At 36.9% G+C, this 24,211-nt stretch overlaps 1 protein-coding gene across 1 annotated transcript in view; it reads left to right on the top strand.

Moving 5' to 3' along the window:
* Positions 1-24,211, top strand: part of CNTNAP2 (contactin associated protein like 2) — a 1,215,871-nt gene that overhangs the window by 47,898 nt on the left and 1,143,762 nt on the right. The window contains exon 3 of the mRNA XM_006088715.3: positions 3,571-3,764. Coding sequence (XP_006088777.1) covers positions 3,571-3,764 — 194 coding nt within the window. The remainder of the gene's footprint in view (positions 1-3,570; positions 3,765-24,211) is intronic.

Raw genomic sequence — 24,211 nt, 5'->3', positions numbered from 1 at the left:
TGTATTACTGTATTTTAAAGTTATACTGAGTAAGTCTAGGGAATGCATGCATTCACCCGTCATCCAGAGTAAACAAAGGGCTGGGGCTTGGCTTAGTGCACATGGGAACATCGGCCTGCACGTGTTAAAACTGCTGCAAAAAGTCATGCCGAGGGACAGCAGAACCAGTTACCAGGAGAGCCGTGTGATCACATGCTAATCATCTCCCAAACTTTGCTTATGAGTGATGACTCCTGGATTAAAATATGTAGACTATAGTTGTAAATATGTAATATTTATTTACTATAAATAAATTGCTACAGTGTTTTTTCCAACATACAGCCTATTCACTAAAATTTGTTTAAAATAACAGTGAATTAATAACAAAAAATAACCTATTAATTTAATTTTAAGCAAATTTTGCTTAAAAGGATTTTAAAATTAACAGAGTGTTAATTTTCACATATGACATACAGACCGGAAATTTTACCCATTACATCCGAAGTCCGTTCAATAAAGGTCTGTAAAATGGAGAGTTTACTGTATTACCTATGACTTCATGCTACAGCAACAGAGTTTACTACTTGTAACAGATGTAGTATAGCCTACAGAGCCTAAAACATTCAGTAATTAACCCTTTACAAAGAAAGTTTGCTGGCCCTTGATCTAGGGTTCACAATCATCAAATAATATATCACTTCAAATAAAAGAAACTCAATACAGTATATGTTTTTCTTGTCTTCTATCCTTTGTGCTATTCTAGTCATACATTTTACTTCTACATCTCTAATTCATTGTTACTGCTTTTATTTTAAATGCTCAATTATCTTTTTGAGAAATTTAAAAACATGATCAAATATTTTATACTTATGGACATGTTTACCATGTTCAGCATGTTTCTTCATGGATATATACTGGTACTGGTATGAGTTTCAATACAGTAATTTAACCTTGGAGCTGGAAAACTTCCATTTCTTATAGTACACATCTACTGGTGATGAATTTGCTCAGCTTTTGTCCTAAATATCATTATGTTGCTTTCATTTTAAAGGATATTTTGGCTGGATATAGAGCTTTTTGTTGGCAGCTTCCCTTTTACTTTTGTTGTTGTTGTTGTTCATCACCTCAGATATGCTGTTTCATTGTCTTTCAGCTTGAATTGTTTTTGCTGAGATGTTATTGCCTTCTTCTTACTTTCAAGAGTTTCTCATTAGCATTGTTTTTGTTTGTTTGTTTGTTTTACCAATTGATTGTGAGGTGTCTTGGTGTGTTTTTCTTTTATTTATCTTTTTGGAATCTGGTAAATTTCTCATATATCTGGGTTTATATTTTTCAACCATTATTTCTTCAAATGAATATTTTTCTTCCTAATTTCTACTTTCTCTGCTTTTAGTATTCCATTTGCACGACTGTTAGGACACAATATTATCCTATAAGTTAGTGGAGTACTGTTCATTTTTAAGCCTTTTCTGAGCTTCAATTTGAAAGGTTCATATGACCCTATATTCAAGTATGCTAAAGTGTTTTTCCCCCTCAACTTCTAATCTGCTGTTAAGTCCATCCATTAAAAGTTTTATCTCAGATGTATTTTTTAGTCCAAAAACTTTCATTTTTTTAATTTTTATTCTTTCTTTTATCCATTAAGATTTTATATTTGTGTCTTCAATATTTATATATTATCTTTTTTATAAATGGCACTAATTTATAATCTCTGTTTTAAAGTCCTGGTCTGCTAATTTTATCATCTCTGTCATTTTTCAGTCAATTTCTATTGACTGACTTTTCTCTGGTAATAAGTCATTATTTTGCTGCTTCCTCAAAGGTCTAGTATTTTATAAAATTTTTCTACTGGGCATTATAAATGCTATGTTGTTGAGTTTCTAAACTTCCATGGCCTTCCTAATGGAGTGTTGAGTTTTGTTTAAGCAAGGACTTATTTATTTGTGGGTAAGGTTGATCTTTCTTCAGGCTAGTTACCAACCTTTGTTCAGATGTGTGCAGGGTAGCCCGTGTTTTAGAGCTAACTTCTTCTAATCCCTTTCTGAGATCTCTACTGAAACCTAGGGTTGTTCAACAAGTTTGCTCAATCTTGTCTCATCTGAAATCAACCTAGTCTCAGCCCTGGGCATCCTCTGGTTGCTCATTTGAAAAACTCCCTCCAGGGGGTCTTGAGGAAGGTTGGTTTCAAATACACAGCTCAGTTTTCATCCAGAGTCAGAGCTGTAGAGACTCATTGGTGGTCCTGTGCAGCTTCTCGGGCTCTTTCTTGGCACAGCTGCCTCTCTCTGGAACCCTGTCCTCGGTAGCTATGCTTCTGATTTGTCTCCATCTCAGTGATGCTGCTGTTTCTATTTGGGATACTCCCTCATGTGCTGTGATCCAGAAGATGAACCAGGCAGAAAGCCAGGAGCTGGCAGTGCTCACCTCACTTGTTTATCTTCTCTCATGGATCAGGGTCCTGCACTGACTGTTGTCCAATCTCCAAAAAGGGTAATTTTAATATACACTTTGTCAGGTTTGTGAATTTTTGTGGTGGGAGAGCTATTCTATCATAGCTGAAAGCAAAAATAAGCCATATAAACATCATTAAATGAATGACCTATCTGTGATGATTTACAAAATGATTTTATTACCATGGTCGTCATTGAATACATTTATTTTCAGCCTTTAAATTCCTTATTTGAAAATGATGCATATATTTTGGTGTACTCTGAATTGGATAATGTATTAAATATTTTTCTCTTAGTTTCTCCCATTAGCAGCCAAACTCACTCAAAAAATTATGTTGCCTGTTAGCACCAAGCATTATGCCATATTTTCTGTAATGTATTTATGTGCAACCACAGTTATTTTACATAGTGGTATAAATTAGGAGCCTTTTGTTCTATATTAGTGCCATTTTTCTAGTAAATATTTTTGCATTCTTACAAGTATTTATTATATTTTGCCAAAAGAATTTCATTTCATTTAGCAACTCGAATTATTTTCCTAGAAATGTGATTATTAAGAGTCATAGGTTATATATTTCTCAAGAGTTAGTGAACATATTGCCTGATTTACTAACTTAGTTCTCATGAGTACAGGGGCTTAATATAACACTATGCCTCATCTTAAGAACTAGTGTTCTTTGAACTCTGACCTTTTGACAGCAAAATATATTTTAGAGTTGTGTATAATTACGTTTTGTTACATTTATAATCTACTAAAAGATAAAACCTTGTGTGAAGAATTAATAGATTGTCATATATTTTTCCTAGTGATTTTGAGTTGAAGAATTCATGGTAAATTGATCAACCCTCAGCCAATTAGACTTTGACATGTACTAATAAGATCTAATTGAGGAATTATGAAGACATTTGCTCAGGAGAAAATGAGCACATAATTATACCATAAAGAGGTTAGAGCATCACTGTAACCCAGCTGGAAGAATATTAGTGGAAGTCCCAGTGGCATCTGTAAAGGACATTTCATAATATCTGTGTGAAATACAGCACTGCCAAGGCCAACTATAAGACGAAAAATAATCCATTGTCAATTATAGAAGTTTAACTTTAAATATCTATTCTCCCCTTTTGTCTCTACTTTGTTCAGGTGCCGGGGGATGGTCTCCATCTGACAGTGACCATTATCAATGGCTTCAGGTTGACTTTGGCAATCGGAAGCAGATCAGTGCCATTGCAACCCAAGGAAGATACAGCAGCTCAGACTGGGTGACCCAATACCGTATGCTCTACAGTGACACTGGGAGGAACTGGAAACCTTATCATCAAGATGGGAATATCTGGGTGAGTCATTGTGGGAAAGCAAGGACACTCAGTTGACAAAGTTGCAGATGTGTGACCCTTGACCCTCTCTGCCCTGGTGTGGCCTGGTTAGAGGTTGATCTTGCTGGATTTTTTTTTCTTGTCTTTGTGTTATTATTCTCTGGTACTTGCTAAATGAGAAAGAAATGCAAACAAAGGACAAGGAGGTGGGAATACAGATCCACACTGCTGTGTGCTCACCCTTCACCATGCCTTTCTCATAGTGTTAGGAAAATCTTATCTTTCAAAGTGAACATATCCTCTTCCCCAAGTTCTAGTGTATTTCTAGGCAAACAACACCTCTCAATAAAACTGTGTTGAAACTTAAAAAAATAATTATTGGGTAAATAACTTAAAGATGATAGAACACTATAATTTCTTTAAACACTATATTTTGAGTTACTATATTTTTGTCTGGAGGACCTATCTGAAATGATACAAATTGTTCCCAAATCCTGAACCATGAGTTAACAAATAAAATGGAAAAAAAATTTCCTGATTTAGGTTTCCAATTTTTACTCCCACTCACTTTTACTTGCCTCAGACTGTTTCTATTGAAGATATTTCATTAATATCTTCATGTGAAAAGGTCTATGGCCAATGGAGTGACTTAACCTGCTGATGAGTGCTGGGCAGAGCAGATCACTTCCTGCTGGAAGCTCGTCCCATTTTCTATTTTGCTTCAACCTGGGTTGTTTAGATGAAACTCTACCCAATAGTTACTGACCATTTGTATATGAAGAGAAAGGTAAGGTACACGTATGGTTTTCTTTTAAAATAGAAGAAAATGGAAGGCCAGCCATAGCTCTGGAGCACTAGACACCATACTGAGCATTCCTTCCCTAGACATTTTTTTTAGCATCATCTCACACCAAAAGGTTGCAGGTTTGATCCCTGTTGAGAGTGTTTTTCGGGAGGCAATTGGTCAATGTTTCTCTCCCCCTCCTCTCTCTCTAAAAATCAATAATAATAAAAAGAGCTACCAATTGCAATAATAGGTGTTTTTTTTTCCTTTTAGAAACCTTATGCAAGTTCCCCATCATTCCAAGTTTGCTAAAACTTTTGCAATGAATAGCTGATGAATTTTTTAAAATATAAGTGTATTTATTTATTTTTAAGTTGATTTTAGAGTGAGAGGAAGGGAAGGAGAGACAGAAACATCAATTGGTTGCCTCCCATACACACCTTGACCAGGGACCAGGAATTGAACAAGTGACCTTTTTAGTGCACAGGACAACACTCAATCATCTGAGCCACACTGGCCAGGGCTAGTTGGTAAATTTTTTATCAACCTGTTTTTGACTCTGTTAAGATACTCACATGGTTTTTCTCTTTGGATATGTTAAAATGGTGCATTAATACATTTTCTCAGAACCAAACATTTTTAAATATGGAAATATTACTGTCCTTCACTCTGAGATGTATGCACATGTCAATATTTCTCTATTAAAAACATTTGTGAAATCTATCTATCTATCTATCTATCTATCTATCATCTCTATTTCTATCCATCTATTCTTGTTGACTGAGAAACCATTTTCTCAGACTGAAATTTCTATTGAAGGCTTAGGGCGGTGGGTCTCAGTCTGGGCTATCCATTTGAATGACCTGAGAAGGTTGTAAAGAATGTAGATGTCAGGAACACCCAGACACATCTAATCAGAATCATCTAAGTAGAAATTAGATTAATGATACTGACAACATATTTAAAGAGAGACATTTTCAATATGAGTAAAATATTGAAATAATGAAGAAATAATCTAGAGAAATAGGAACAGTAATATAAGAAATTTCCCATATTATATAGTGGTTGAAACTCTTATTACAGATCTGTATTCACTTATTTCTTTTATTATGAGAAAAAAATTTAAAAAGTTTAACCCATTTATTCCTAAAATATTTCAATTCCATTGGAAAGTTATGTGTATTTATTATACTTGAATAAATTAAAGTACTAAAATTTGAGGAATCTATTTGAGTTGAATTATTTTAAAAAGCAGCCTTGGCCAAAATCAAGTAATGCCATTAATATTAAACAGGAAGAAAGATGAGGAGGAAAAGGAGGAGAATATTCAGTTTTTAAAATTGTGTTCTTCACAGTATTAGGCAAAATGCTGGGGATTTTTATTCTGATCAGTGTCAACTCTTGGAGAATTTATGTTTTGAAAGTCCTTAAGTAATATTTTGTGAGTAGCCAGAGTTTAGAGCTAATATTTGAGGCATATAGGAGCCAGTACTATGGCACCAGCTTTTGAGAAAATAAAAAGCTTTTATTGCTAAGTTGACACACAAGGAGACAGGAGGCAAGGCTCAAGTCTGTCTCCCTGATCCAGGGTTCAAGGCAAGTTGTATGGGGTCTGTGGGAACAGGTTGGTATGCAGAAGCATTGGTGTGGAAGGTTTTGATTGCAGAGCTTTGGGACTTGACCCTTTAGGGTAAGTCTAGAGGCCTGGTGCATGAATTCGTACACCAGTGGGGTCTCTTGGCCTGGCCTGCGGGATTGGGCCTAAACAGGCTCTCAGAATCCCCTGAGGGGTTCTGGATAGGGGGAGGTCACAGGCCAGGCTGAGGGACCCACCGGTGCACGATTGGGCCTGTGGAGGGACGAGAGAGGGCTCTAGGATGTGTCCAGCCGTCTTGCTCAGTCCCAATTGGCCAGACCCCAGCAGTATGCTAACCTACTGGTCGGAGCATCTGCACCCTGGTTGTCAGTGCACGTCATAGCGAGTGGTCGAGGGGCCTTAGCATATCATTAGCAAATTACGCTTTGATTTGTTGAATGGATGACTGGATGACCAGACACTTAGCATATTAGGCTTTTATTATATAGGATATGGGAAGGGGCTTCAGCACCTCATCTTTCTGGACAGCAGAAAGGGTTCTGTGCAGGGAAAAAGACTGGTTCCCCGTGCAACTGGAGGTCAAATTTCTCTCTTCTGCTCATGCTTCGGCTGCATGACTTGTGGTTTTGCACTATTATCTCTGAAAAGCAACTCAGTATCTTGTTAGAAATAGGATAGTTTGAGCTGGTTCTGCAGTTATACTGGCTTGGGTAGATGGTCATTCCCACAGCAGTATCCAATGATAGTAACTGTTATGTGAACTAAGGATATAATGTCCTGAAAAATAAAATGTGATGCTAGAGTAGTCCTTTAGAAATAACTTCTATGAAAGCCATAATTGTTTTGCAAGAACATTTGTATGTATATTGGGATGTGTAAGTTGTAGGAGGCAACTAGTGGGGAAAATGTCTCTTTGTTCAAAGGTTTCATCTCAAGATAATTTAAAGTCTCAAGCATAATTTATTCATTATTTTTAAAGTGGTTTTCAACCCTGGATACACAATGGAATAACCTAAAAAGTTTTGAAACACAGGGATGTTGGACACCATCTCCAGATGTTGGATTTAGTTGGTCTAAGGTACAACCTGGACACTGGGATTTTAAAGCTTCCCAGGTCATGCTAATATACAGCCACCACTGAGAACCATATCTTAGACTGAATTTTGGCCTGTGGGGAGAGTGTGGATAGAGAAATTTTATTGTGAAAAACAATAGTAGAATAGAAAATTTAGAAAGGTCATTTTTTAAAGTTTAGTAGAGAGAGAGAGAGAGAGAGAGAGAGAGAGAGACAGACACCAAGTGACCAACCACCCAACAGACTAATCAACTGAGGGTAGACAAGGTTCAGATCACAAGCTCTTCCTATAAAACACTCATTATTTTCTAACACTCTAAGGATTTTAATCTAAAATCAGATTAGCATGTTGATAAAAGTATTAGAGGGGCTACAAGACAGACTCCAAAGTGTCTTTCCCATTTCTGTTTTTGTAACGTTTTCATCTCACAATTGAGAGAGTATCAATACTCTCCTATCATACTGTGTCCAGGTAATAATGAAGATGGCTGCTAAAATGCAGCGATATCTGAGCTTTAATTCGTGTATCAGATCCTAAGCAGTTAGGCATAATCCCGCGCTAAACACAGAGACATACAGTCAAAGGGCTGAGTAGGGTAAAATCTTCCAAGATGAGAAGGACTCTTTTGGCAATATAAAAAATGATATTACTTTTAATAATCAGCGACAGAAATGTTTTAATCATTACGATGTATTCCAAAAGACAACATTCATTGTTTTCTAAATATTATTGAGGACTTTATAGTAAATGTTTTAACATGAATTAAATCACTAAAATTTAGCATTTACAAATCTCAACAAAAATACACTTTGGTTTAAGTTTATTAAAAATGGTAACTAATATTGGATTTTATTTTAATCCAACTATTATTTAGCTACTATTTTGCAGACTAGTAATGTTGGCGGCAAGAATGGCACTGGGTATCAGACTGATGGGGTCAGACAGGACATCAGCTCAGTAACCTCGGTACTTGAGTTCTGGCTAAGAAAGAATTCAGAGCCAAGACTAAAACTATAAGAGAAAGTTTATTTAGAAAGTCCCAGAGGTAGAAGTGAACTGTAGAAGGAATGGGCTCAGGAAACAAGTTACAAAGGCAAAAGAAGGGGCACTTGGAGCTTAGGAGAAAGAAAGGTAGAGGTAATGCCCTGGAGGGAAGAAGAGTGGGAGGGAGAGGAGGAAGGCAAGGCCAGGTCCTGCTCCCAGGAGAGAGAGTTACTCTGGGTCCTCCATTGAGGGTATTTAAGGCTGGGGATTTTAGGGGAGGTCCCAGGGGAGGTTCTCAATAGAACAATCATCAGCTTTTCAGGTGTGTCCTTTCAGGGTCATGGTCTCCACTGATTGACCAGCCCTGGGAGGGGGGTGGGGAGAGCGGGGCATCATGGTCAATACAGCTGGTCCTGGTGTCAGTCATGGCCTTGTTTGTCTGGTTTTGCTGCTTTTCTGGGCCTGGAGGTGAGAGACAACTGAGGCCGAGATGCATTTGATGCAGGTCAGAATCTCATTGTCCTGCACACTTAATGCTTAAGGGCTGTTCTTTGGCCCCCTTTGTCGTTCCCCCTCTAAGGGCATCAAACCTGCATGACTAGCCACATGCCAGGGGAAGAAAGGTCAGGGAGGGTCCAAATCACATGACCAGTGATATGGAAGGTCAGGGGGTCTAAACTGCATGACCAGCGATATGCTAGGGGAGCAAAGGTTACTCTGGGGGTGAGGTCCTTATTTTTTTAGTTTTGCCCATTGCTAGGTACCCAGGGCTTTCTGTCCTGGTGACCTTCTGTACCTGGGCCATCATCCTTGCTCTGCTAATGTCTGTCTAATTGCCTACCTTAGTAACATAGTAAAAATTTGTCTGTAATTTAAACATATTTTTCTTTTAATTTTTTTCTTAAAAGATGACAAAATGTTTATGTATTCCTAATTATTTTTAAAGCAATTTTGATCCCTCTGTTAATGGTAGGCACATATCAGACTATGATCATGACCACTGAATGTATTAGATAGAACCCCCCAGAACAGAACTATTTTATTATACTTAATAACATGGTTAGATACACATCAATAATATAGGAATATATAAGTTCATATTCTCTAAGCAATGTTAGATGGAGTATTAATTTGACAGATATGTGATAAACCTAGATCTCTTTGTCTCTCATATGCTCATGCACACACATACATAAAACTTAATTGATTTTAGTAAATTTGAAACATTTAAAAATCTGAAAATCAAGTGGTAGTTAACAGATTAATTTAGTAATTTCTTTGATTTTCTAAATATTAATAATTGGAGTAGTGTGCATTCCACTTTATTCTTAACCAAAGATCCAATCAATCAATATTTACATAATAAAAGTTCCCAAAATAACTTTCTAGATTAGCCTCTATAACCAGGTGTTTGGCAAGTGAAAGCCAAGGTAGGCATTTAAAAGTCTGAATTCAAGTATCTAGTTTCATTGATTTGGTTTATAAACTCAGAGAAGTTACTCTGTGTCTCAAGTTCCTAATCAGAGAAATAGGAATAACACCTATTGGGAGATTTAAATGAGATTGTGTAAGTAAAGAAGTTTTGCAGACTACAAAGATTTAGCAACATGTGTGTTATGAATTGCCTGTCTCAGAAGCATTCTGTAAAACCAGGGCAGTATTTTTCAGTGAGAATAGTCTCTCATGATAATTTTCAGATATTTTTTAGTCCCCTTCTTTCCTTACCTATTACTCTTCTTCTTGATTGAAAATAACTGAGAATATTTCAGATGAAAGAAACATGACTTAAAGTAGGAGTTGTAATGTGGAAAAATTGTGGCATATTTTCCACTTAACAAATAAAGTGGCTACTGGTGGGCAGTGAGTATAGGCTGGGCTTGGGAGGCATGGCAGTGGGCAGACCCAGCTCTGAGCCAAGTGCCACTGCAGTGCTTGTAACAAATTATCTGTTACCTACTGATGCCCATGTGTCCAATGAGCCATGTAAGAGGATATTGTTTAAAATGAAAGGATGATTCTGTCCTATCCTTTCAACCATTTGTTGTAGTGGTTGCACTAATTTTCCAAATCACTTACAAATATGTTCCAGTTATAAAGGTGAAGCATCGCTGTTTCACAGTTCAGTAGTATATGGAGATTCTTTCAAACAGATCTAGAATTTTTTCCTGCATGTGAAATTAGGGAAGACCTCCATCCCGGTGTCTTGGTCGTATATCTGCCATCAGATGATAACATCTTCAACTTCTCTTAGGATACTGACGTAACACTTTTTCAGAAATTGATGGGAATTTTCTTTGCTTGTTTATGTATACAACTGCATTGTGGCTGCCATCAGTCATTGGGGAAAGCACCCGGCAGGCACATTTGAAATAATTTTATCAACACTAGTAGCTTATTGAGAAATAAAACACATCAGAGTTATCTGCATTAAACCCTTTCTAACATGACCGTTGGCATAAATGGGGTAAAAACTTTGGGATTTGTATAGGAGAAAATCATTTTCAAGGTGAATTTATTGTAAGCTTTTTATTTCTCTGAAATAGATTTTTCTGTTTACACCTCTCTCAGCCTGGGTGATATTTTAAAAGTCTCATGAATTTTAATAAGTTGAGAGGATATTGCAGATCCTTTTGCATATACTGTAATGCCTCTACTAGTGAATTTTGATCACCTTCCTAAATGTACATTTGTATTGTGAGAGTCTCATTTTAAGAGGTCATGAGACTATGTCTTGTGCCAATTTGTGAAACATTTAATATTCTACACATATACAAATAAATAGAACCATTCTCAACAACATGGTTACGTATTTGCTTTTTACCAAAAATTTAGACTATAAAATTTGATGTTATTAATAATAGAGAATATATTGTTGGCATACACTGTTAAGTAAAGGAAAATGATTAAGTGTATATTATAAGATTTATTAGAGGCAATAAAACATAGTATATAATTGTCCACAATTTAGTGCAACTTTCATCTGAGACAAAGTAGGATATATGAAATCCTTGTTCTAAAATGTTAAGTATATTTGATTGCTTGGCAAGCTCTCTGGAAAGGGAAGGACTTTGAATACGAATAATGATGTTTTTAGTTGCTTATTTTACTCTGGAGTCAAATAATGGAGATGCTAATATTCTTACTAGAACAGGGTTGGATTTAGGTGGCATGTCGCTAACTGACTTAAAGTGAATGCAATTTTTACGGAGTCTTGATAGATAGGTTCCTACCAATATTTTGAATAAAATATTAATTCCCCCATGTAAGATGCATGTCTCTGCTCAAGTGGTAGCTTAGTGGAAGTTGGAGGAATATTAGTATGCCTGACTGGGGGAATTTAGAGCAGGAGAAACCAGTATGTTGTGTGGCCATGGCCCCTGAGAGCAGTGAAAGGAACAGCTCTGAGGTGCACTCTGGAATCAGATTAATAGGCCCATCATCAAACTTCCTTCACATAGATCTGTGTAACTTTCGGCAGATTCCTTAAGCTTTCTGTGTCTAAGTTTCCTCATCTGTCCAATGCAACTAATAATGGTCCTTACTACACTGCGGTGGTACCGCACTCAATAGAGATTACAGGTATTGAATTATGTGAAGAGTTTAGAAAAATGCCTGACACCTATTAACCACTCAATTATTATATTTGATAAAAGTGAGACTTCCAGATGCATTGCTATAGTATATTGCATTGGCTCTGTTCTTCAAAATTCAAAATAGCCTGCTACTTTCACTTTACAATAGCTTTTCTGTACTAACGCATTGGCATATGTGTTGTATTACCACTGTGCTTCTTAGCCTGAAATGACTATTAACTCGTTTCTAAGTATAATTGGGAATGCTAATCTAATTTATTTATTTTTTAATATATTTTATTGATTTTTTACAGAGAGGAAGGGAGAGGGATAGAGAGTTAGAAATATCGATGAGAGAGAAACATCAATCAGCTGCCTCCTGCACATCTCCCACTTGGGGATGTGTCCGCAACCCAGGTACATGCCCTTGACCGGAATCGAACCTGGGACCTTTCAGTCCTCAGGCCGATGCTCTACTCACAGAGCCAAACCGGTTTCGGCGCTAATCTAATTTATGACATTTGAGTCATGATCCCATTCACTGTCACGTGGAGTCCCATGCATCACAGTATAAATTGTGTCGGGATAGTTCACATTCTGGGCAAGATGGAACTGGGAGGGTGTGAGATTTTATCATGCTACTTGGAAGAGTGCACAGGTTAAAACTTATGAATTTTTTTGGGGAGGAAATTTTTAAAAATATATTTTTATTGATTTCAGACAGGAAGGGAGAGGGAGAGAGAGATGGAAACATCAATAATGAAAGAGAATCATTGATCTGCTGCCTCCTGCATACCTGCCACTGGGAATCGAGCCTGCAACCTGGGCAGGTGCCCTGACCTGTAATCAAACCAGGACCTCCTGGTTCATAGGTAGGAGCTCAACCACTGAGCCATGCCAGCTGGGCTATTTGTGGATTTTTTTTAAATTTATTTTTTATTTGTGGATTTTTTTATTTAAATTTTCAAACCACATCTGTGGGGAGCTGAAACCCAAGAAAGTGAAACTGCAGATAAGGTGCAGGGGTGGGGGGGAGGCAATATGCTGGTTAGCCAAGCAAGTAGATAGTATGCAGACAGAGTGAGAGGCCCCTCTGAATGTCAGATACGCAAAGCATGTCTGTGGACCAGTAGCATCAGCATCTCCTGGAGCTTGTTAGCAATGCAGAACTTCAGAGACCCACCCATGCTTTTCAAATTAGAATCTGCATTTTAACAATATTCACAGATGATTCATATACATGTTAAAGATAGAATGTGTTCTCAATATTTGAGGAGCTCTCACAGGAAAGATGAATGAGAATTGCCCTTTGTGTCTACAAACCAAAACACAGGAGTAGAAAAATTAGAATTTACAGTGCAAATTGCACACCAATTTATGGAAAAGAGAATAAACTGACAAACAGGCACTCACTGAGCAGCTACCAATTATTGAGGGTTGAAGATCAACACAATGACTGCCTTCAGAGGTAAAAAATAGAGTGGCAATGCTAAGTATATAAATTTAAATTACAGTGTAGGACAATATGTATCCTAATGGATAGGGCTTTGCACTGGTTGTTCTGGGAACACACACAAAAAAGGCCTCATTCAGAGTGGTTGAAGGTCATGGTCAGCAAAGGCTTCTTGAAGAGCTAAGTATTGTTGCTAAGTAGGTGAAGAGTTGGTCATACAGAGAAGAGAAGCAGGAAGTCATGCCCTCAAAGGAATCTTCTACTGAAATAGGTAGGAATGGATAGTGAGACACTATAAATAATCCGGTCTCTCCCAAGTTCTTTATTACAAACCTACAGAGAAAAATCTGACCTTTAAAATTTTGCAATCATATCTTTTGAATCAGTAACGCTTAAGTTATACCATGTGAATATCCAACTTTGGAAGGGTGTTGGAGTTTGTGCCTTCTTCGAGGGCCCATCTCTGTAATACTCCCAGTACAGAGTTCACTGTCAAGCACATAATACATGTTTAAGAGTGTACAATTGAAGTACCTCATTCTGAAGGTAAATGGGCGGAAGTTGAGAGACATGATGTTACTTAAATCCAAGGCACACATTCAGGTCTACTGACCCCAGGACTCAATATGGAGCCAAATACTTGTTTTGTTTTGTTCTTGGTTTAGCAAAAAACCCCATTACTATAATGACCACTTGCTTATTTTGACTAAATGAAAGCAATTCGATTGCATACACAATACTTACAGGACAAGATAGTGCAGGCTCAGGTGCTAGACTTCAGATATCAAAACGCTGCTCCAACCCTTAGTAACAGTGAACACTGAACCACATTAGTGTTTAATGACATCAAGCAAAGAGCTGATAGATCTGTCCTTAAAAATAACAAAATCTAATTTTGAGGATCATAACTGTAAACAAAAGCCTGGTTATCTTGTTCAGTTTTCTGTCTGCTTGTGCGTCATGTGACTGTGAAGATATCTCCACATTATATTTCACTTATACACACAATTTAGCCAAGTAACTAATTTAGTCCATGTTGACTTTGAGAAAGAACTAATAGAATGTTAAAATGTCTCAGCAAATAAATTTAGTTTGCTTGAATCTACTAGCTTAATTATATTCTGTATTATCATCCTGGTAAAAAGATGTCCTTTGGATAGCCTGTCTGAATGGTTCACTCCATTTCCCGCAGTGCCCTTTCATGGGCCTAGAAAAGGAATAAAGCAGAGACTTCAGCTGCTAGGAAAATTATATCATGCTCCCGAATGGAAAGATTATTTGAGATACACTTCTGCATTTCTCCCATGAATTTCACTGACATGCTTTGATGAGACAGTGGGTCTATTGTAATTGACATTGGCATGAATTAATAAGAAGCTGTAGTGGAGTCTATGAAAACTCTGTCCTGGGATGGAGCAGAACAGTTGAGAAACTTTTCCTGGACCAAATGACAAATAATATCAGGCAACCAGCACTTACATAGGGTTCATTATGTGTTCAATATACTTTATCTCATTTAATCTTCAAAACAACATAAATGTAATAATGTGGATGATGATGATGATGAAATCCATTCTATGGCTGCAGAAATTAAGGATTAGAGGAAGTAGTGCATTCCTTGGAGTACGTGGTGAATTAAGAGTGGAGCTGGGATTTAAAACCAGGACTTCCTCACTAATTAGCCTGTGGTCTTCACCGTTATGGCTCCCCTCAGCTCTCCCTTTCACAGTCTACAGGAAACGTGGTGACCACCACATTTTAAATATAATGTGCTTCCCATATAGGTAATAGTGTGACATATATACCATACATCCTTTTTGTAAAGATACCAATATCCCCCAGTGTGACCTCATTGTAACTACTTATGATATGCAGTGGCCCTATTTCCAAATAAGATAACATTGTGAGGTACCCAACATATGTTGGAGTTTGGACCTCAACATATGAATTTTAGTTGGATATAATTCACCACATAGTACCTAAGTACTAGAAAGTATTTTATAAAGTTATAGCATTAAAATCTAATTACTACCACTATGGTGGTGGCAGTGTTGTGTACATTATAAAGAATATGTACTGGTCTTATAAGAAAGACAATATCTTCTAAGAGAAGTTGTATATAGCTCCTCATGAACCTAGGAATTATGCCTGGGTCAAACCATGAGAGATTGGTTGATAACTAATTACATATGACCCTCTGCATTCATTTATTTATGAGCAAGGCTGCAATGAAACACTTCCATAATTATTTTTCTTGGGCAACAAATGAGCCAAATATGTGTTTTTAAAATCAACCCCTCACCCCATCCCGTGAAAACTATTTGGCCTTTAAAAAATGCCCAACTTTCAAATCTCTTAGCAGTTTATTCTAAATTAAACACCATTTGGCACTATGAACATCATCTCATTCCTGGAGATATGTTACTTATTAAAAATGGGATTCTAGAGAACTTGTATTCTAAACTATTGCAGACATTTCTTCTGTCCTAAGAAAAGAGCTCTCTCAGAGACTCAAAGAAAGCTCTCTCAAGGACTCAAAGATAAAACAGCTTAGTCCTATTGGATCTTGAGATTTAATTGCTAATTCATTTGGGCTATAATGGAATCTATTTTTGAAGACAGGCAGGTTTCATTCTTGAGCCCTCACAGTATTCTTCAGGGAAGGTTAGGAAACACAATCCCACCATCTCCTATATGAAAGCTGAGCTGCCCACGGCGAAGGCATTATTCATCCTATGCATTTAGCAGGCACAATTGTTCATGCCATTCTCACAGTGACTGTCCTGCTTGTGTATTGTTCAGCTTTGTTATAGTACACAAATTGGAAAATAGAGCTGTGTGTGATAGCCTGAGAGCCACAGAAAAAGACGGAGATTTTATCATGAAGTTATTCAGGCTGTTTACATTCAGCCAGGCACAAACCAGTGTTGGATAACAGAACCAAACAAATACACAAGTTCCCAGTTTCTTTGAAAGGATTTTGTGATTCTGATACCAGAAGGCATATATAGTGGGTTTGTCACATGACATCCTATCTAATAAAGAGAGGATATGCTAATTGACCCTCACACCAGCACAAAGATGGCGGCACCCACAGCCAATAAGAAGGGAATATGCTAATTCACTGCCACCCCTCAAAGATGGCGGTGCCCACAGCCACAAGATGGCTGGCAGGGGAGGGTAGTTGGGGGCAACCAGGCCATCAGGGGAGGGCAGTTGGGGGCAATTGGGCCGGCAGGGGAGGGCAGTTGGGAGTGATCAGGTCAGCAGGGAAGCAGTTAGGCGTCAATCAGGCTGGCAGGGGAGTGGTTAGGGAGTGATCAGGCTGGCAGGCAGAAGTGGTTAGGGGCAATCAGGCAAGCAGGCAGGTGAGCGGTTGGGAGCCAGGAGTCCTGGATCGTGAGAGGGATGTCCCAGATTGGAGAGGGTGCAGGCTGGGCTGAGGGACACCAACCCTCCCCCCACCCCGGCGCATGAATTTCGTGCACTGGACATCTAGTATTAAATAAAAAGGTCAGTGTAGGATTAAATATCTATAATTTGACAGTTTAATTCTTGGAATAGGGAAAGGAATATTGCATATTATCTTTTCCTGCAGTAATGTCAATGTTGTTGTTGTTAAAATTTTAAAGTCAAAGACTAAAGACTAATTTTAAAGTCAAAATTTTAAAGTCAAAGACTAAAGACTAATAATTCAGATAATTATATTTTGCTTGGAGTTGTGTTAACTTAGTGGTTCTCCACCTTCTGGCCCTTTAAATACAGTTCCTCATGTTGTGACCCAACCATAAAATTATTTTCGTTGCTACTTCATAACTGTAATGTTGCTACTGTTATGAATTGTAATGTAAATATCTGATATGCAGGATACTGTTATGAATTGTAATGTAAATATCTGATATGCAGGATGGTCGCAACCCACAGGTTGAGAACCACTGTGTTAACTGATAATGAAATAAAACACACACACGCCTGCACACTCAACTCTTACTTAAAATAACCATTATTCTTCATCCAAGTTATATAAAATATGTGCATATTTAATAGAATCATTTCTATTTTTCCACTGATACAATTGCAGTGCATGGGTATTAGTTCGACTAAGTTCGAACTCCACTGGTAATACTACCATTCATCCAGGACCTACCTGATAAGTGCTCTCTGTCAAATACTGTGACAAGATCCTGAAGGATGATAGACCAAGTTTGATCCCTGGTTTCCTTGTCCCCAAAGTCTTTGCTTTCTCCATTATACCAGATTTAAGAAGATGTAACAGTGGGTGATTACATGTAAGTTCTCAGAAGGGTTTATTTGTCTTGTTAAAAGGTTGGGTCTCAACCACTAGGACAGTGCCTTATGCATCGAATGTGCTTAGTAAATGTTTGTTAAGGGATTGACAGAGTTATGGGATTTGGTGGACATGGGGATATGTAATAATAATTGGGTGCACATTTAAAAAATAATGATGTTTATTCTTGATTTATATGTGTCTAATGCCTACTGACAGATATTGTGCACACCTACATCTATTGAAAGAAGTTACAGTGTTGAAACGGCATTTGGGGGAAAGCTCAGGGTTTGAACAGGGGAGAAAATGTAGCAGAGGTTGCAGCAGGAAGGAGGAAAGAGGGAAGCAGGGAATGCTGGCCAGGGAAGCAGCTCTTCTCCCCTCAGACCTGGTGGCAGCTTAGGGATGCCGAGTGAAATGTCAAGAAGCTAATGCCAAATGCTGGATGCTGGGTCAGTTACAACATAGACAGGCTTCTGATCTCATCAAGGCCAATGGCAGGATGGCGGTACAGGTTGTGAAACGTATGCAGCAGGAAGATACAGGGCACAAAAGAGTGTATATTCTGTTTTCATTTGTACAAAATGCAATAGGCAAAACCAGTGTTGGATGATGATTTTCTCTTTGGGAGGGTGGTGGCTGGAAGGGAACACTGAGGAAGGCTTTGAGGGTGTGGATAATTGTTTGTTTCTTGAGTCAGGTGCTTGTTACATGTGAGGAGATAATCAAGCTGTATGTTGATGTGTACTTTTCACTGACTATATTAAAATTCAACAATAAGTCTTAGAAGACAGTATAATTAGACTTGAAATGAAGGTCCAGCTCTGAGGGAGGAGGAACTGAAGGAAACTTATTATTAGAATTGCTCTCTAATACTAAAAATATTCGCAGGAGAACAGCAGTGGGCCAGGCAAAGGGAATAACCAGAGGACTTAGCAAAGGACCTTAAAAGCCTACTCACAACATGTAGAGGAATTATTTCAGTGTTTTTTTAAGTTCAACATTTATGTGGTCACATGGGGCTCTATTCACACTTAACATATGGATTGCTGGTATACCGCCATCTATTACTTGCTAATGAAGATAGTATTTCTAAAGAAACACCATGTCTGACTCACATTGCCTCTGTCTTGAAAACAGATGAGCACATATAAATTATGCAGCTCACTTGCATAGGGACCAACAGTTACACCAATCCAGAGCAAAACCTAGATTGTTTTCCTTACTTGCAAGATGAACTACTAAACTTATCAAATTTCATTCAATATTATTCTTACCATTGTCATGTATGTATGATAGAGAATGTTTCCATGTCTAAAGTGTCCCCCAATTAAAATTGAGGAAACATAGAACATGGGCAAAAATATGAGTAGAGAGCTCACATAACAATTATAAATGTATTTATTCTTCAGCCCAACCATTAAGCTTCCAGGAATTTACCCTAAAGACACAGCTTAATAGTGTGAAAACACATATGCACAGTTTATTCCTCACAACATTATTTGTGATGACAAAATATTGGAACCTACTCATGTGACCAAGTACTGGAGATTGGTTGAATAAACTAGGCTATATATGCAAATGGTTACCCTGCAGCTATAAAGAACACTGAGAAATAGCTCTGTGAATTGGTGTGGGGTAGATTTCCTGGATATTTTGTTAAATGAAAAAAGAAAAATGCAAAGTTCATTTATTGTCTATTAACTTTTATGAAAGGAAAAGCAATGAAAAATATGTATATATATTGTTGAAGCAACTCTGAAAATATTTAAATATGTAATATATAGAACAAATGAGTAAATGTGTTGATAGTGTCAGGAGCCTTGGTTCTTACTATGAAGAAAGTAAGAAATATATAGGGAATAGGCAAAAACAAGAAGGACGCTCGTTAAAAGTATTTGTATGTAAATATGTGCATGTGTATATAAAGTTACACATATGTTAAACACAATTTATTTATGTATTTATTTATTTTATTTAATTTATTTCCTGCCTCTGCCTATCAACTGAGTCTAGAAACAAAGACATTCCAGTAGCAATGAGCATATCTAGTGCAGACCTTAGTTACTAATATCATATTCACTGAAAGGAATTAGATCTGCTTGGAAAAATTATATTAGGTTTTGGTCAAGTAAGGTACAACTTAAGTTTGAAACATCTATTCATATTAGAAAAAAAAGCAGAAATGATAAGTAATGACATAAAGGATACAAGATCCCCTAGAAAAATTTTATATTGGCTATATCTGGACAAGTTGAGCATAAAATTAATTAAGGTGTTTAGCCAGTGTTGCTCAGTGGTTGAGCTTCCACCTCTGAACCAGGAAGTCATGGTTTGATTTCCGGTCAGGAAACGTGCTCAGATTGTGGGCTTGATCCCCAGGGGGAGCGAGCAGAAGGCAGTCGATCAGAGTGAATTTGAAAGTGGAGAGAAGTAAGACAGATGAAATTAGCTTTGAACAATTTAACATTTTAAAAACATCTGTTGGAAGAGGCACTATGGGCTGAGACTGAAGAAAATAAATAACAGTTGGATCTTGTTCTGGAAAAATCCCTGAGATCTACTTTGGTTAGCTTTCTCTCGATGGAAGGATACTTACTATTCTCTGGAAAGAGTTTTCAGACAAATATAATCTACAAATTTTCTGCATTCATTTACTCTTTTCAGATATCAAAAAGAACATGCCTCAGTGAGAAATAGATTTATATTTACATTTTTCTGTAATTAGGTATAAATATTTTCTACTTTCCCTACCAACTCTGAGATTCATTCACATAAGGTGATCTATTTTTAAAATGGTTAACTACCCCATATTTAAAAATTCCATCTGCTCAAGGTAGTCATATTTATAAATAGCATAAACTAGTTTTTGACATTTTTATTATGGTACTTTAAACTTATTGCTTAATATTCCTCTCCTTTGGATAGATTTTGTTGTACATTATTTATTTTACATAATGTTGTACACGCCTGCATAAGTGACTTTCAGCCTTTATACATTTGGAAAACCAGGGAGAAGTCAACATTGAGAGAAAACGATATTTTGAAGATGCCTCTCTAAGAATGAACTCTTAAAAGCTACATGGGTTTTGCATTTATATATCGGGGAAAACTTCAGAAAAAAAAAAGACCAAAATGCTGACACAGTACATGGATTCAGATACAATGAGTGAAATGATATTAAAAGCAATTGAGATTGAGCGTAAAGGTAAAAGTTTGAGACAATTTATAGAAAATTAAATTAGATTTTGTTTTAAAGGGAATCTCCAAAATAGAATATGGGCACCAAGAACATGATCTGTCTCCTTGCTTAATGGACCAGGAACACATGTGTTAACAGAGTAAGGCCAGTACAGCATCATACATTAACTCCTATAGGTACTGAAATAGATTGAGTTTTTTAAAAATCACTAAAATCAAATCCTAACCCTAACTCTGACCCTGACACCTTACCCAGGCACCAAACTCCATGCCTACACCAGTCCTACCCCTAACCCTAACCTGTAGTTTCCTAGTAAGTATATATTTGAACTTGAATTCAACTTCAATTCTCTAATAAAAACCCAGTCATGTGACAAGAAAAAATAACATATAACATCTATTTAATATATTATGATCACTTAAATATTAATGTATTCTTATTTCTTATTGACCTTAACTATAATTTGGAAGAACTCTATTATTTAAAGAATAATCAAGTCAAATGGAACACAAAAATGAAAGTCATTTCTCAGATCACTTTATTGATAAAATAGTTATTTAAGTGTAAGTAGAAGCAAATTGTACTGTAGAATATATTATTTCAGAATAGCAATTACCAACAGATTTTCCCATATAGTAACATGATTAAATTAGGATGTATATTAAGGTTGATAGGATTATAAATGTCCTTTTATTCTCCTTTAGTCATTACATTTTTGTTACTTAATTGGTAAGAATTCCTGAATTCAGGGGGGGGGGAATCAATAAATTAATAATGTGGGAGAGGATCACCAAGCCCATGTCCCTTTCTCCCTGGTCACACAGCCTGATTTGTGGCCTCCGTTGCAGTTAGACGCAGGATGTAACTCTTTGCAGCCAGAGGAATGCGGTGGGTAGTCAATTTGCTCCCATGGAGCCCCACACTCTCTACTCCTCTCTGCCAGCCAAGGGTGGTGGAGCCCCAAGATGAGATGGCTGGACTTTACATCCCGGCCTCTCTCTATAGCCTATCCCACCATTCATGCATTAAATCCTATCTCATGTTACTTATTCTGAGTCACAACTTTAGAAAGTCTCTTGTGTTTCTCATCTCATCTCTTCTTCACTCTAGATCTTCTCTTTAGCATATAAATATGCATTTATTTCTTTGGACTTTGAAAAACCGTCTTGCTCCCCACCAGGGTCTATTCCTTTGTTCTCCTTTGTTTCAAAAATTTCTCAAGAAATGTTTTGACTTGCTCTTTTCAATTCTCTTCCATTCTCAGACCAATCAAACCTGCCTTTAACTCTCACTTTCCCAATTGTGTTTCATCTGCCTTCAAAATTTAATAGAGTTGAACTCTTCCTTCTTCATGATATACTTTCTGCAGTTTCTGGGCACCAACCACATTCTTTTGGGTTTCCACATACTTAATTTGTTGTTTCCTTTCAGTCTCCTGTTTTTGTTTTGTTTTGTTGTTTTTGTGTGTGTGTGTTTTTTCTTGTAACCTGGATTTTTTTTTAACTGTTAGAATACTCCAGGAATCAGTCTCTGATTTTCTTTTCTTTCCATCTTCACTCACTCACTTCCTTGGAGATTCCAGTCTTTAAATACCAGATATTTCTCTTCTCCATATCTCATTTGCTTTTAACTCCACTACTCTGGGTGATTAGTACAAATAATTGGAATTATTATTGACTCCTTTTTAATTTCATATATCATATACCATCTCTTAGAACAACCTGTTGCTCAACATTGAAGTATTTCCAAAATCTTACTACTTATTGCTTCTCTGGTCTGAGACACCACCTATTTCTTGAATGATTATAAGAACTTACACCGACATCTCTATTTCTATCTCTTCCCCCTTATGCACAAACAACCAAAATTTTAAAAATTGTATATAAATCCGGTCATGTAACCACTCTGCTGCTTAGAACCCTGCAATTATTCACCATTTTACTCAGAGTAAAAGCCAGTGTCCTTATTGTTGCCTAAAAGGTTCTATAAGACTTGATTCCCTGTTACTTCTCTTATCTCAACTCCTCCTCTCCTTATTCACTCAGGTACTGGCACACTCATCCTGGAACACTACAGAAATCCCATTGCTTTAGGGTTTTTGAACTGGATATTTCATCTCCCCACAATATTCTTTCCTCTTATACCTCCTTGACTAACTCTCACTTGTGTTCATGTATTTGCACAAATGTTTCCTTCCCAATAAAGACTATCCAATGCATTATTTTTAATTCTGTTGTCTATATACACCTACTCCAAAGCACTCATAATCACCCTTCAATTACTCTACTCTCTGAACAATTTCACAGAAATTATGGCTTTTCATTGTTTTATATAATGTACTTACATATTATTTTTGTTTTGTCTGTCTAGAATTTAAACTTTGTAAGAGCTAGAATTTGTTTTTAAGCCAGTATATGCTGAGTGACTGGCTATAACAGTCCCTGATACATGATAGGCACTAAAATATTTGTCAAATAATTATTGGGATAGAAAAAAGACTGTTTACAAAAAATGATTTTATCCTAGCCTTTTCATGCTATCCAGCTGTTCTTTTGTTAAGGTAATGTTATTCTATAAGGCTAATATCTATATTAGTACATTAATTTTGTTTAGAGGACTTCAACTTGATCATCTGAGTTTATAATAAGTGGGAAAAATGATATATTTATATCTACCAAGTATCCATATGCCTCTCTCTCTCTCTGCCTCTCTCTTGACAGGTAGATAGACAGATAGTAGATAGAGTAGTTGAGAGAGAGAGAGATAGGTAGGTAGGTAGATAGATAGATAGATAGATAGATAGATAGATAGAGAGATAGAGATATGTCAGAAAAGGATGTCTGCAATTTAGGATTTAGTGTGAGAAATCTACCATAAACTATGTCTTCCTAAACAATTTTCAAAACTCAGGCATAAGCAATATCTTTATGAACGATTTAGAGAAAAAATATGCCACATACCCATCCCCCTGCATACTCTAACTCCACCTCTGGTTCACTCCAGATCAGAGGAGAGGGCTGATGAAGATCAAAGGAAACTTGCAATTTCTGGTATATAGAGGATAAGAATGAAAAGATCAGAGTCCACGGGTTTGAAACGAAAGTGGCTATCTAGATGAGGTGTGTACCAGATAGAAATTGGATGTTCAAGCTTTAGAGAAAGATCAGAGCTAAAAATAGAGATATGGGAGCCATAAACCATGCGTGATCAATGGAGAGGAAAAGATTGTATGTGGTTACTCAGTGAGCCAATAGAAAGAGAACAAAGAGCCAATGAAAAATCCAAGGGAAACGTCTACTAGTAAATTCAGGTGTCAGGCTGAATTTAGGGAAAAATGAAAGCAAAAATTAAAACAAAACAAAAAAATCGTCCGAAATATTAGGAAAACTAGCATACAGTGGGGGAGGAGAGTCAGTTACTACAAGAACATTAGACCTTCGGAGCTGGGTTCATGGCCAAAATTTAAAACAGGATTTCACATAGAATAACACATAGAGAAATCACTTTCATAC

This window comes from Myotis lucifugus, unplaced genomic scaffold (genome assembly GCF_000147115.1).
Source record: "Myotis lucifugus unplaced genomic scaffold, Myoluc2.0 scaffold_51, whole genome shotgun sequence".
Lineage (NCBI taxonomy): Eukaryota > Metazoa > Chordata > Mammalia > Chiroptera > Vespertilionidae > Myotis > Myotis lucifugus.
Note: the sequence above shows the minus strand (reverse complement) of the source record. Positions and strands in the feature narration are given on the sequence as shown.